At 39.6% G+C, this 15230-nt stretch overlaps 1 protein-coding gene across 2 annotated transcripts in view; it reads right to left on the reverse strand.

Annotated features, from left to right (window-relative positions):
- Positions 1-15230, reverse strand: part of MAOB (monoamine oxidase B) — a 111079-nt gene that overhangs the window by 21090 nt on the left and 74759 nt on the right. For both annotated transcript variants that reach the window (XM_058535685.1, XM_058535683.1), the window contains exons 4-7: positions 7483-7587; positions 6663-6754; positions 1450-1591; positions 56-205 (exon numbers count right to left, since the gene is read on the reverse strand). In XM_058535685.1, coding sequence (XP_058391668.1) covers positions 56-205; positions 1450-1591; positions 6663-6754; positions 7483-7587 — 489 coding nt within the window. The remainder of the gene's footprint in view (positions 1-55; positions 206-1449; positions 1592-6662; positions 6755-7482; positions 7588-15230) is intronic.

Consider the following 15230-nt stretch of genomic DNA (forward strand, 5'->3'; position numbering starts at 1 on the left):
TTTGGTTATCTATGGGACTCTGATCTCTTCCCCCTAGTTTAAGGCTCTTGGTTACCTCATACACTTCCTGGTTTAGGGTCTGCACAAGGACATTTTCTCCTCTCTGGTCAATGTAGGTCACAGGCCTCTCCAGCTTCACTCGGTCCCCGAGGAGGTCCATTATCCGCTCACTCACTTGACCAGATCCACCTACAAATTTCCTCTCCTGGAAAGAAAAAATGACTCAAGAGGTGGGTAGGAAATATAGGAATGGGAATAAATTATTCAGTTGCTAGTTTTCGTCGCATATCTTTATGTGAGATGTATAAAATTTCATGTTGCTCTTGTGAATAGTGTCTTTCATAGTTGTTTTCTAACTAGTGGTGGCTGGCTTTTGACAAAATTACAAGTTTTCTAACAGTCACCTCTGGATTCCCAGGTTCCGATCTCAGCTGGACATCCTCAGCCTGACCCCCTTGTCCCACCTGCCTGGCCACTACCCCTGCTCTACTTCCTATTCGCATCCTTTTGTTAGATTGCTGGGTCTGGTGAAGCTCTAGCAACATCTGGGCCACTGCTTGTCTGAGCATATTGAAGCCTGTTTCCCCCTTCCTTGTCACTCAGGCTCAGAACCTCCCTGGCCTACCCACTCCCAAGTCAGCCTACTCCCTGCTGCGGGCTGCCCATCTCATCTTGGGTCAGGTGCCTGCTGCTTTTGTGGCCACCTCATTTCACCTCACTGCACCCACCTGTCCTGGGCCCTGCTTAAGCTTCCAAATGTTCTGTATGATTGTGCACACAGTCGAGCTGACTGCCTCCTCCTTAATTTTCAGTTCAGTTAATTTTTTAAAAGACTATTTCAAATAGGTCTAGGAAGAAGAAGGAGAAGGAGAGCAAGAGGAAGAGGAAGAAAGGGAGGAGGAGCCGAAGAAGGAGGGGAATGAGGAGGAGGAGCGGGGAGGAAGATGAAGGGAAGAAAATGAAAATGACTACCAAGCAGATTATCTAAGAACTCTAATCCACTTCCTACTGTGCCTAGCAGAACGCCTTATACAATGCTGGGGCTCAGGAAATAGGCAATGAATGAATGAATTTCATGTGGTGTGTGTGTTTTAAATTGAAAATGCATTTCTGACTTTCCTTGAGCCTTCCAAGTGCTCAAGTTATGTTCATCAGACGGTCTCCTACGAACTTACCAAATGATAATTGGATGTATATCCAAGTGGAAAACTGCAAAAGTACATAAAAAGAGACAAGCCTAATCTTAAAATTACATTGGCTGCTGAGTTCTCACATTGGGTATCTAACAACAGACTGTCCTTTACAAAAGCCACCTTGAGCTGCCATGATGAAGCTCTAAAAGCCACAAGCCTGCCTCCTGCTTCATCCATTCACGATTGAAGGATGATGCCAATCTTGCATTTAGACAGTGGTGGTTTTCTGTTGAAATGGTGGGGGATTGATGGGTACCTGCCCTCCATTGGTTGTCGAGATGATCCTGGTCGTACCCCCACACTGCTTCACGTACCACAGGAACCAGAGAGCAGAGACCTCATGGGTCTCTGCAGTGACACACAGATTCACAAAAAGAGTAGCAAGCTGCTTCACAGATCTGCTCAGGAAGAAACAAGAGCAAAATTGGCAAATGCAGGAGAGCATCTTCTTCATACCCTGGAAATTATTCAAGCAATAAATTTACTTGCCTAAGTTTAGCACAATTTGGCAAGTCACAGAAAATTGTCACTAGAATCCAATATTGTAAAACATGACATCAGAGATTTGGGAAATATGAGGTTTATTTTCCCCTTAACCAAAATACCTTACTCAGAATCAGCTCGTATTCCATATTCTGTGCTGCCATGATTTCTCCCCACACACTTGCCACTCTTGCAGTGATCTCCTTCTCAGTAAAAGGCATCACCGTTCACTCAATTGCTAAGGCCAGCACTCTAGAAATCAAACGTTAATTTCTCTCTTTCCACCAGTCTCTCCCCATCCAATCCATCAAAGAGAGTCCTGTTGCCCCTCACCACATCACTCCATCTTCATCACAACCAATTTAGCATCATCTCTTGCCAGGAGTATTGCAATTATTTCCTCCAGACCAGTCTTTCTGCCTCCACTCATCCTCACTTGGTATCTATTTACCACACCTCCCCTCCACGGTGCTCTTTCTAAAGTGTAAATCAAGTCATGTCATTCCCCTGCTTAAAACCTTCCAGTGGCATCCTATCAAAACCAGAATAAGATTCAGATCTTTTACCATGGCCTCCAAAGCCCTAAGTGATCTAGCCTACCTTTTCTATCTCATCCTGTACCCTCTCTACTTATTCTAGTGTCTCCTCAGAAAGATGAACTCTTAACATCTATGAAAATGAGCACCAGTTTCCACATTCCCAGCACCCTGGCATTCTCTACCATTTTACCATAGCATAGTATCTTTAGAACTCTTTTCACTTTCTTATATTATCTTGATTATTGAGTTATTTTTTATTGCTGTCTCTATTGCACACTAGAATATCAACCAATGAGAACAGGGATCTTAACTTTGTTGTTCACCATAGTGTGCCCTTTTAATAAAATAGTGTCTGGCACATAGTAAGACTCAATAATTACTTGTTGGATGAATGAATGAATGGTTGATGAGAAATATCAATTAAACACTATTTTTAAATTATCTACAGTGCACAAAGGATATGCTAGTTGCTGTACCAAACACAGAATTAGTCATAGTTATCTATTCAGTTATTTTACTGCCTAATAGAAGACAAGCTCAAAGGATGGATGAGGGGAAAAGGAATTAATAGAGCATAGAGAGGTGAACTTTTGCTTGCAGTTGGCAAGTAAATAGTGAGAGATTATATTCTATCTGGAGGGACACCAGAAAGTGAATGATCTCGTGCAATTCCAATGACTCAATTATATCTAACACCGTAAATTCACTAGAAATAATGTGTACTCTGAGATATCTTTAATAAGGACAAATCACCCTTTTGACTTTGACATAAAGTTTGCATGTTATTAATCTGGTTATATCTGAGGCAGAATTTGCCACCTGCTAGTTCTGACAACGGGTGGAATAAATAATACTGTCTTCCATTTATTGAACTCTTTCACACTTCATGGTTTTTAAACCTATCGAATTATTGAACTGTCATAACAACTCTATACAATAGTTATTATTTTCCCCCAGTTCACAAGCCCGAAAATCGGATCTTAGAGAGGTTAGTAATACGTAGTATACAGCTCAATAAATGGACAACTTCAAACCAGATCATACCTGATTCAAACCTCATGCTTTTAAATACCTCAAAATGCTTTATAATTAGCTGACATTCTTGAAAGTGCACATACTCACTCACCAAGGGGCACTTCTCAACTCTAGTGTACCTTGACTCTGAAAGTTTGTAGAACCATACCTAACACACATATCAGTTACTGACAATGTTTGCAGTCATAACAACCTGACAGCACTTTTGTGACAGTCCCCATCATTTAGCCTGCAAATAGCGTAACATATATGTTGAAGTGACTTACAAGATTCCTCTTGATAACTGAAGGGAAGGAAATTGCTGACTCCTGCTTTCTTTGCAGAGGCAATTTGTGATATCTATCTAAAGCAAATATCCAGACAATGGTTAAAATATTACTTCAAAATGAAAACATCCTTTGCCATTTCCTGATGTCCTCTTTCTTTTGTTCCTTATTTTATAGGTGAATTAGGGCGGCATAAGGTAAAGGGAGTAATAAATAACTAAAACTTAACATTGGTCCAGCTAGACAGCCAAAATGAAACATAAAAATATTGCTGCGATTCTAGTCGTTATTGTTGCCAATTTGGTGGGAAAGAAATAATTCTGGTTTGAAATGGAGGGAGATCTAAAAGTAATTCTCTCTGGAGGGCCAAACCATTCCTAATCCTTTATTTGATTTACTCTGGGAGCTTTAGTGAGAAAAGAAATGAGAAGAACAATATCTGAGGGATGGAAGGTCAAGGAAGCTAGTGCAATCATATTTTCATGTTCTTTGTCCTGTTGACTTTTTAAAAGATAAATGTTATTATATTTTTCTACATGAAAAATATGTACATGTTCTATAAAATTTGGAAAAATTCATAAAATAAAAAGGTAAGAGAATGAGTGTCTTCTATATTTCTGCCCCCCAAAAGATAATCACTAGTCTCTTTTTGGTGCATTTTTTTCTAGTTATAGGTTTTAAAAAGTGTATTTACATAGCTGTGACCACATTGTAAATTTAATTTGTGTTTCTGAAAAGCACTTTATAAATGATAATAACTGAAAGAACGATCAACATTAGTCTTTGAATGTATGATTGTACTTTAGTTTGAAGAGGTTGGATAGTCTGGGGATTATTTCCTTTAAAACTAGGAAATGATATCATGTATATCTTGCTTGGGAAAAGTTAGAAAACTACCTTGTGTTCACGTATGCCTAATATCTCAGAATGCTTTATTTTGTCAGCCTAGAATATTCACTAAGGAGAGACTAGGCCAAGGACTATGGTATAAAAAGTCAGATCGCTATGATCCCAAAGGAATATAATTAGTCCTATCTTCAAGGAGCTTCAAAGCTCTCTAGGGAGAAAAGACCTAACTGAATTTACTAAAAGGTTTTCACAACAGAAGCTATAAAACTAATGCAGATGATTAAATACTCACTATATTTTGAAGATTTAATGTAAAGAATTTAAAAGTAAATACTGAGATTTTATTACAATCAAAATAAGTTATACTGCAAACAACATTCTCAAAAAAACTGGTTGGGGGCTGGCCACATGGCTTAGCAGTTAAGTGCGCACGCTCCGCTGCTGGCGGCCCGGTTCGGATCCCGGGCACACACCGATGCACCGCTTCTCTGGCCATGCTGAGGCCACGTCCCACATACAGCAACTAGAAGAATGCACAACTATGACGTACAACTATCTACTGGGGCTTTGGGGAAAAAAGGAGGAGGACTGGCAATAGATGTTAGCTCAGAGCCGGTCTTCCTCAGCAAAAAGAGGAGGATTGGCATGGATGTTAGCTCAGGGATGATGTTCCTCACAAAAAAAATAAAAAAACTAGTAAATAGCATTAGATAAGTGTTAAAAAGGATATAATTAATAATACACATTGACTTCATGACAGTGAAAGTATTTTACTATTCCATAATTGGTTGCTTTCAAAAGTTGAAGACATAGAAGAAACACAAAGATGTTTATCACAAAGTATTATATAATAATACTAATTATGAAAAACTGGAAGTAACCAAAATGTCGAACAAGATGATAATGGATAAATACATTATGATATTCACTTTCCATGGAATATTGTGCAATCATGAAATATGATGTTTGATGAAGCATTTTTAATGACATGTTTGCATTGTAATATTAGGTGTTAAAAAACATTTTGATGGCTGTGTATTTCTTTTTCAGTGCATACACAGTTCCCTTTTTAGAAATGAGATCACATATCACACTACACATACTCAATGACAGCCTGCTTTTCTGTGTGGTTAATATTACGATTTTTTTCGAGCCATTAAATAGTCTTCTACAACATGATTTTAAAAGGCTATAGAGTATTCCATTTTTCAGATGTCCCATAGTTAATTTAACCCATCTTCTATTATTGGACATTTCGATTTTCCTTTTAAAAATAATGCTTTGAATCTCCCTCTCTCCCTCTCTCTCTCCCTTCCTCCCTCCCTGTATGCCTTTCTCCCTCTCTTCTTTTCTTTCTCCTTCTTTAAGCTAAATTCTAAGAAGTTGAATTTAAATATCAAGAGGTAAATAAATTTTGTCTTTTGATTATTTCCATATCATAGATTCATGTATCTCTAAAAATTCGTTTTTACTTTTAGTTGTCTGTGCTCCAGCTTCCCTCCCCAATACCTAGAGAATGAAGACATCAACCTCAGATCCAAACAAATTCCCGACTAATGCTGTTTTGCATGAGAGGACTGTCTCCTTGAATTTGGCTTCCATTTCTCTTACGTTGCTTACCACAGGTTCACTATGTCCTTGGACTGGAAACTTTACAATCTTTTCCTTTTTCCCTGCTGTCCAAGAGCAGTGCGGCCTCTCCAATTTATATATAGTGCCCAGTTCTGCCATCCAGAATTTAACGCTTGATTCATGAATATTTGCTTTCAATGCTACAAGTTTTTTCACTAAAGGGGAGCAGTAGATCCAGTCATACATGATTCCTCTACGGTTGTGAATCATCCAGAGAATTTCTCTAGAAGTTCCTCTTCAAATCCATGAAGAGTTGTACCCACCCCATAAGGTGTTTCAAACACATTTGCTAACTCACCATCTCCATACTTGACCACCAGTAAAGAGTACAAAAGTATTCCTACATCAACAACTTGATAAATGAGATCTTTATGCTGATGGTCTTTAAGCTGTTCTAAGCAAAGGAGGCAGCACATTCTGGTCTGTTTTGAGGATTTTGGGGGTCATACCACTTTTGTGATGCAAAACTATTCCAAAGAAGTGGGTTTGGTGTATAGACATTTTCAAGTCAGAACCCAGTTCCAATATTTTTCAGCATTCCACCTGGCCAAATAGCGTGGTTTTAGACACAAAGCAGCTCCTTGTGCCATACCTATTTAATGGTATTGCTAAGGAAACCTGAAAGACAGTCACAATGAATGTCTGTGCCCAATGGTGAGTCTTACTCAGTCCAGCAGATCTTTTCCAGCAGCTCCTTCATCGTCATGTAGTCCCACTCTTCTGCAAGGGGTGCTTTCCAGGGGGCATCACTGGGAATCTACATTCAGATGAGGATTCAGAGGGGAAAAACAAATGGAATTTTCCATTTTAAATAACTATTTTAATAGTATTAAAAACTGTAACTTAAAGAAGGAAAATGTAAGTTTTCCAAATTTTCCCAATAGTGATTTTTACTGCACAACCAATGTTGTCTGTGTAGCTTTCCTATTATAGACCTATACCACTCAATCCATATTTAATTTATGATGACACTTCCTGAACAATAAATGGAGGCTACGTTCTAATTAGGCTATTTCAAAATATTGATTACTAAGTTACTAATTGAGAGAACATTTATAATTCAACTTTTTAACAAGGATCAGGCAGCTGCACCAAATCACATCTAAATTGGAGTTTCAGGTCAAGTTCTCTGTGTGTTGACTTATGGGCTGCAGGTTTGAGCATGGTGGCGACTCAAAGACCCAGAACTCTTATTTTGCTCTGTCCTGAGGATTTTCTAAATTAGAAACATCATCCCAGGAAGGCCAACTGATATATGATCTTCTCCCCCTCATCAGTAGTATACAAGTAGCAGTCTGTTGAACATCTCATTCGTTTAAAGGCTAGAAACAAGTTTATTCATTCATTTCACAAATCTTTACTGAGAGTTACTACGTGCTAGACAATGTGCTAGGCACTGGTGATATGTTGCACCCTCTTTCTTTTAAGGACAAAACTTATTATGAAAAATACAAATGTAGCCAAAGAAGCTTTAGGAAGCTTTACCTCTCGTCCCATGTCATCTATTGTCCTCCAAAGGTTGTTATGATCTAAGTAGGTGATAGGATTCCACACAGGTGGGAATGGGCCCCTGAAGGGGTACGATTTGCCCTGTGAGATACAAGATATTTTTAAAAGGAAACATTTACTACAACAAAATTCTCTGCTACCTAAATAAGTTTGGTGCCACAACAAACACAATAAAAAGCTTTCTCTCTGAAATTGGAACCCTTATCATGTAAAATTTAAATACCAGTACAGAAGTGGGGTTACCTAAAGTAATCTCATTTGTCAAGGATACTTGCAAATATCTCCAAGTTAGGAGACCCTGTGTGCCTGGAGGGTCAGAAAATTACAACTATAAACATTACACAAGTTAGAAGGGAATGAAACACCAATTGTTGGAATGCAACCATCTGTAGAAAAAGCCACAAAATAGGGCCCAGCAAGCTTTCCCAAGAAATCAGATGTGCTAGGGCAACACAGTTCCCAGAGATCAACAAAGTCAAAGCAGAAAGAAGAGACAACTTCACACCTCTCCTCAGGACATGTTTGTTTATACTACCTTGTTCTCCTGGTAGGGCAGGGACACCTTGACACAGAGATAAAGGGAACACATTTCTCCAAGGATTAATAATAAGCAGCCTATAAGTCATCGCTGGGAGGCTTAACTTGTTGACGGCAGTTAAGGGACATGCACAAAAACCACTTTGGATCTCTCTCTCTCTCTCTCTTGCTCTGTCTCTCTCTCTCTCTCTATATATATACATATATATATATATGATGGGGGGTGTTGGGGAGGGAGATTTATGTTAAGGAATTGGTTCACACAATTGTGGAGGCCTGGTGAGTCCAAAATCTGCAGGGTAGGCTTGCAGGCTGGAGACCCAGAGAAGAGTAAAAGTGCAAGGTCAAAGGCAGTCTGCTGGCAGAATTCCCTCTTCCTTGGGAGACCTCAGTCTTTCTATTAAGGCCTTCAATTGATTGGATGAAGTCCATCCACATTATGGAGGTAATCTGTTTTACCCAAATTCTACTGATTTAAGTGTTAATCTCATCTAAAAAATATCTTCACAGAAACATCTAGTATTGTGTTTGACCAAATATCTGGGTATTGTAGCCTAGCCAAGTTGACACACAAAATTAACCATCACACTTCTTAACTTTATTAAAGTGTAATTTACATATAATGTAACCATTTTAAATGTATGATTTGGGGAGATTTGACACATGTATGCACCCATGTAACCACCACCACAATCGAGATATAAAACATTCCCATCACCTTAGAAAGTTCTCTGTTGCCCTTTCCCAGTCAATTCCTGCCCCCTTATTTTTATTTTTTTTTTGTCTTTTGTGTGTGTGTGTGTGGTTACATAAAATGAAAAAGTAACTTTAATTTGTGGTCACACAAGTGTTACTTCTGGCTTGTTGAGTTTATATCTATTCTTATTTTTTTCCGTTTTATGAAGATATAATTGACACACAGCACTGTACAAGTTTAAGGTATACAGAATAATTACTTGACTGATATATATTGTGAAATGATTACCACAATAAATTTAGTTAACATCCATGATCTCATATAGATACAAAAAAAGTTTTAATGCTTTTTTTCCTTGTGATGAGAACTTTTAGATTTACTCTCTTAGCAACTTTCAAATATACCATATAGCAATGTTATCTATAATGCTCATGTTGTACATTCCATCCCCAGTACTTATCATCTTATAACTGGAATTTTGTACCTTTTGGAGTTTGCTTTGTTTGTTTTTAGGTTCCACATATAAGTGAGATCATACAGTATTTGTCTTCCTCTGCCTGATTTATTTCACTTAGAGTAATACCCTCAAGGTCCATTCATGTTGTCGCAAATGGCAGGATTTCCTTCTTTCTCATGGCTGAATAATATTCCATTGTATATATATACCACATCTTCTTTATCCATTCATCCATTGATAGACACCTAGGTTGTTTCCATTTCTTGGGTATTGTAAATAATGCTGCAATGACCATGGGGGTGCACATATCTTTTCAAATTAGTGTTTTCACTTCCTTTGGATAAATACCCAGAAATGGGACTGCTGGATCATATGGTAGCTCTATGTTTAATTTTTTGAGGAACCTCCATACTGTTTTCCATAGTGGCTGCACCAATTTACATTCCCCCAACAGTGCACAAGGCTTCCCCTTTCTCCACATCCTCGCTAACCCTTGTTATCTCTTATCTTTTTGATGACAGCCATTCTAACAGGTGTGAAGTGATATCTCATTGTGGTTTTGATTTGCAATTCCCTGATGATTAGCGACGTTGAGCACCTTTTCATATACTGATTGGCCCTGCCCCCTTTCTGGACCCAGATAACCACTGATCAGCTTTCTGTCACTATAGATTGGTTTTTCCTGTTCCAGAATTGTTTTAAACAATGGAATCATACAATATGCACAGCTTTATCTGGCTTCTTTTGCTCAGCATGATGTTCTTGAGGTTGCAGTTTGGTCCTTTTCATTGCTGAGTAGTATTCCATCATATGGATGTACCATGGTTTGTTCACCCATTCCCTGTTGATGACTATTTCCGGTTTCAATCTACTGTGAATAAAGCTGCTACAAATGTTCTCGTACAGGTCTTTTTATGTACATGTTTTCCTTCTTCTTGGGTAAATGATGAGAAGTGGGATGGCTGAGCTGTATGGTGGGTGTATGTTTAACTTTTTAAGTTTAACATCTTCCTAAAGAGATTGTACCACTTCACATTCTCACCAGCAATGTATGAGACTTTTACTTGTTCCATGTCCTGACCAGCACTTACTGACTTTTATGCTTTAAATATATACTTTATTTTAGAATAATATTAGATTTACAGAGATGTTGCAGAGATAGTACAGAAAGTGTCCATACACCTCTCAACTAATTTTCCCTAATGTCAGCATCATACATTACCATGGTGCATTTATCAAAATCAAGAGACTGGTACCTCACTATTTACAAAACTTCAGGCATCATTCAGGCATCAACCCCAGCCCTAGGACTTCACCAGTTTGTCAACTAACGTACTTTTTCTGTTCCAGGATCCCATGCAGGACACCACATGACATTTAGTCATCAAGTCTCCTTGGTCTCCTCTGATCTGTGACTGTTTCTCAGTCTTTCCTTGTTTTTCATGACCTTGACAGTTTTGAAGAATACTGGTTAGGTATTTTGTAGAATGTCCCTCAATTTGGATCTGTCTGAAGTTTTTTTTTGAAGATGGGAGTTGTGAGTTTGGGGGAAGAATACAACAGAGGTGAACTGCCCTTCTCATCACATCACCTCAGAGGGCATGTGATATCCACATAACTTATCATTGGTGATGTTACCCTCGATCCTTTGATTAAGGTGGTATCTGCCAGGTTTCTCCACTGTAAAGTTACTATTTTTCTCTTTCCATGCTCTGTTCTTTGGAAGAGGGTCACTAAGTTCAATCCACCCTCAAGAGGAGATGGTGGGAATTAAGCTCTACTTCATAGAAGAAGAGTATCCACATAAATTTTTTAAATTCTTCTCTAAGGAAGATTTGCCTTTTTTCCCCTCTCATGTATTTATTCAGTCATTTATCCCTATCAGTATAGACTTATATATATATTTACTTTAGAATTTATGTCATAATCTAATACTACATTATTTATTTTGTTGTTCAAATCGTTCCACCTGTGGCCATTGGGAGCTCCTTCTGGTTGGCTCCCACGTCCTTTTGTTTCTTGAGCACTTCCTTCATCTCTGGCACTAGAAACCAGGCTCATCTTCTATTGTCTCTGCCCCAGCCCTAGGATCTGCCATTTCTCCAAGGAGTCTTCATTCCTTTCATCAAAATGGTATTTAGAAGCAACTTCTGGCTGCTAGGTGTAGTCTGGCTTTTTAAAAAAACAGCTTTATTGAGATATAATTGACAAACCATTACATACGATTTGTGTGCCGATTTTTTAAAACCTCTATTTATGCCCCCATCAGAGTTCAGCACATAGAAATTACTCAGTAGAAACCTGTGGATTAATCCATGGGATTATTCTCAACAAAAGACACGTGTATCCAAATTTCAGCTCTGCCTCTCCTAAACTGACTAACACAGAGCAAGTGAGTTGCTTAATCTCCTTGGGCCCCAGATATCAATCTTTTCAACTCAACATCTCTTGGCCCCATCATCTTCCTCCAGGAAGTATGTTCGGATTACCATAAACAGCTGAGTTAGGTGGCCTTGTCAGTGTTCTAAAGCTCTCTGCTTAACTTTCACCTGCCACTAACTCCACTGCACCAGTTTCATGCATGTACCATTCTGTGTCACCCTCTGGGCTCTATGATGCAAGAGCATGGGCTCTAGAGCCAGTCTATCTGGGTCAAGTCATGGCTCTGCCTCTCACTAGCTGTGTTAAGTTGCTTACCTTCTCTGTGCCTTAGTTTACTCATGTGTAAGATGGAATGACAATATCTACCAAACAGATGTACTGGGAAGATGAAGTGAGTTGATCCATGTAAGTCAATTTGAGCAGTGGCTGCCATGTTGTAAGTTCTCAATAAATGTTGTTGTTACTGCAGCTGCTACTGTTGTAATTATAATCTTTGCATGCCTAGGACTTGTTGGTACAGATTGCTGGCACATAGTAAGTTCGCAATAAATGTTTGCTATCATCTCAGCTGCAAGACCTTGAACTTGTTATTTACTTGACACACAATGTCTTGATTTCTAAAATGATCTTTTGTACTTAGGTTTTATCTTAGTCCATTTGGGCTGCTATTACAAAATACCATAGACTGGGTAGCTTATAAACAACAGACATTTATTTCTCACAGTTCTGGAAGCTGGGAAGTCCAAGATCAAGGCGCCAACAGATTTGGTGTCTGGTGAGTGTCCACTTCCTGGTTCACAGATGGCCATCTTCTTGCTATGTCCTCACAAGGCAGAAGAGAAAAGGAAGCTCTCCAGAGTCTCTTTTAGAAGGGCACTAATCTCATTCATGAGGGCTCTGTTGTCATGACATAATCACCTCCCAAGGGCCCCACCTCCTAATACCATCACATAGAGGGTTAGGATTTCAACACATGAATTTTGGGGAGACACAAACATTCAGCCTATGGTAGGTTTCCTATGCTATTATTAACTGCCTTGTTTTTAAGTCTCCCACTGAGCCCAGACCACTCTGGACTCTGCAGATCCCCACCAGCAGAGCACTGCGAACTCCTGCTCCCCTCCTCATCACACACCCAGATACACTTATACAAAGTGGGTGACAGATAGAACTCTAATAGTGAAGAACCAAATCAGGCTACCTACCAATGGCAGAGTATATCCAAGACTGGCATATGTAGACTTCTCCCTGGACTTTTCAATGTGGCATTGTGCCCACAGGGAAAGGGGATCAGAAAGAGATAAAACTACAAGCAGGTTGAATATCCACCCTTTAAATGGGAAGAACAGCACGGTTTTGTCTGAAAAAACCCTTAAGACTAAGATGGGGGAGAAGAAACTAGTACTCAACCACACAATTTAGTTGTTCAGCGTTCTCAGTAGTTTGTTTTCACAAACACTTTTGTTCTACCAGAAATCACCAGCAGATAACTTGAAGAAGAGTATGGAGCCCAGCAGATTTGGTTAATTGGTGTCTGCTCTGTCACTGCCAGAGTCTGCACCAACAGCCATGGCAGCTCCTTGGGAACATAAAGACAATTGCTTCAGAAACTGAGAACTCCAGTCTGACTCATGCAGTTTGGCCTGGAAAAAGGTGAAGAACAGCTTTTGGGTGAGGACAGAGTTACCTGGCAAACCATGACCTGCATAGGGAGCTCCACCCAACAACAGTAATCTCTTCCTCCTTCCATATTAACCTTCCACTCACAGACACGTTTTGAGATGGGCACCTCTCCACCATCCCTCCCTCCTTTCCCAAGGATAAGGTCTTTGTTCAGTATGTGTCATATGGAAATGATGTGATGGGAGTGGTGGGGGGCACTCTTCCAAGACTCAATTTGACAGATCCCAGCTCAGCAGGCGAGTTGAAATGTCACCCCAGCTGAAGGATAGGGACTCTCATTCAATGGGGTCCTAAACACTGTGGAGGCTGCACAAAGCAAATCATTCCAGCAATGCAGTGGTGTCAGAGACCAGCTGCTAAAGCCCTCCTAATTCAGGAATGCTCTTAGAAAGAAGGTATCTCTAAAACCAAAACCAGAGTGAGAAGCTACCACCACAAAGAGCTTTGTGTGAGTAAATGGAAACCAAACAATATGCAAAGAGCACCATGATGAAGAAGAAGAAAACACTTTACCCTTTTATGTACTCATTTACTGACAGTTCTCAGTGTCTTACCTCCAAGCAGGTAACAGCTTGGCTTAATTTATAAAAGTGATTATTCTTTTATAAGATTAGGGAAAGATTCTGAAAAACATAGGAAAGAGCTATTGTTAGACCCATAAAAATCTCAAATCTTCAAGCTTCAGGGAATAAGTAGGGGAGGGAGGAAATTTCTAAACTTATTTTATATGACCAAAGGCACTTCAAGAGTTTTATGCCTCAGATTTGGCCATTGTAGTGAGTGTTTCAGTTTAGAACATTGTCCAGGGAGGCCCGTCCTTCCGAAGAAATCATGAGAAGACATCAGAGTAAGTCCCCGGCTAAAGGTGCTCTCAAGTTACAGAGTCTAACTACATACAGCATTTTTGATTTATCCTCACAACACAGCTCTGTGAGGTATGCCCAGCAAGTTATTTCTTCCTTTTATAGGTAAAGAAAAGAAAGTTCAGATAAGTTTAAATGAGTAGTTTGGGATCTCACAGCTCATGAGTGGAAGCCACTGGAAATTCAATTTTATTTAGAGTAGCTGTCAAGGTCACAAGTGTGTGTGTGTGTGTGTGTGTGTGTGTGGTGTGTGTGTGTGTGTGTGTGTGTGTGTGAGAGAGAGAGAGAGAGAGAGAGAAGAAGAGAATGAGGAATGTCTGGCAAATCATCTCGAACCATCCATTAGACAGTAAGTATATACTGGTGACTAATATCAAAATTCCTGTGATCCAAATTAAGTAAGCATCCATAGCAAGTACCATGAGGAAGGGACACCATTGCAGGGATTCTGGGATTTTTTTTTCATAATTTTTCATCATTAGTGCACTCTCTCTCTTTTATTTTTTTATTTTTCATCTTTTAGGTGAGGAAGATTAGCCTTGAGCTAACATCTGTTGCCAATCCTCCTCTTTTTGCTGAGGAAGATTGGCCCTGGGCTAACATCTGTGCCCATCTTCCTCTACTTTATATGCGGGACGCTTGCCACAGCATGGCTTGATAAGCAGTGCATAGGTCTGCACCTGGGATCCAAACCTGCAAACCCTGGGCTGCCAAAGTGGAGCACACAAACTTAACCACTACACCACCAGGCAGGTCCCCAGGATTCTGAGATTTGAGAGCAGGGTATATTATCTTATGGGCTCTCTGGAAGAAACAGTCGAGGGAACTTAGGGGCAAGTCGATGGTATAGAGGAAACCAAAGCAGCCCCAAGCTCTTTAGGGGTCATTTCAGGGAGGGTGGGCATGTGTGGAGAGGTAAGACAGGGCTGCAAGGCATACATCTCCACTGGTGGGGAGAAGGTGAAGCCCAGGAGCTATGCTTGATGTAAATGTTTTATATATAGATGATGTGTGACACGTCACATATATACACATATACATATGTATGTGTTTATGTTTTACCCATATAGAAATTTTAGATGACAAAGAAAACTATAAAGAAAGA

This window comes from Diceros bicornis, chromosome X, assembly GCF_020826845.1.
Source record: "Diceros bicornis minor isolate mBicDic1 chromosome X, mDicBic1.mat.cur, whole genome shotgun sequence".
In the NCBI taxonomy this organism is placed as follows: Eukaryota; Metazoa; Chordata; class Mammalia; order Perissodactyla; family Rhinocerotidae; genus Diceros; species Diceros bicornis.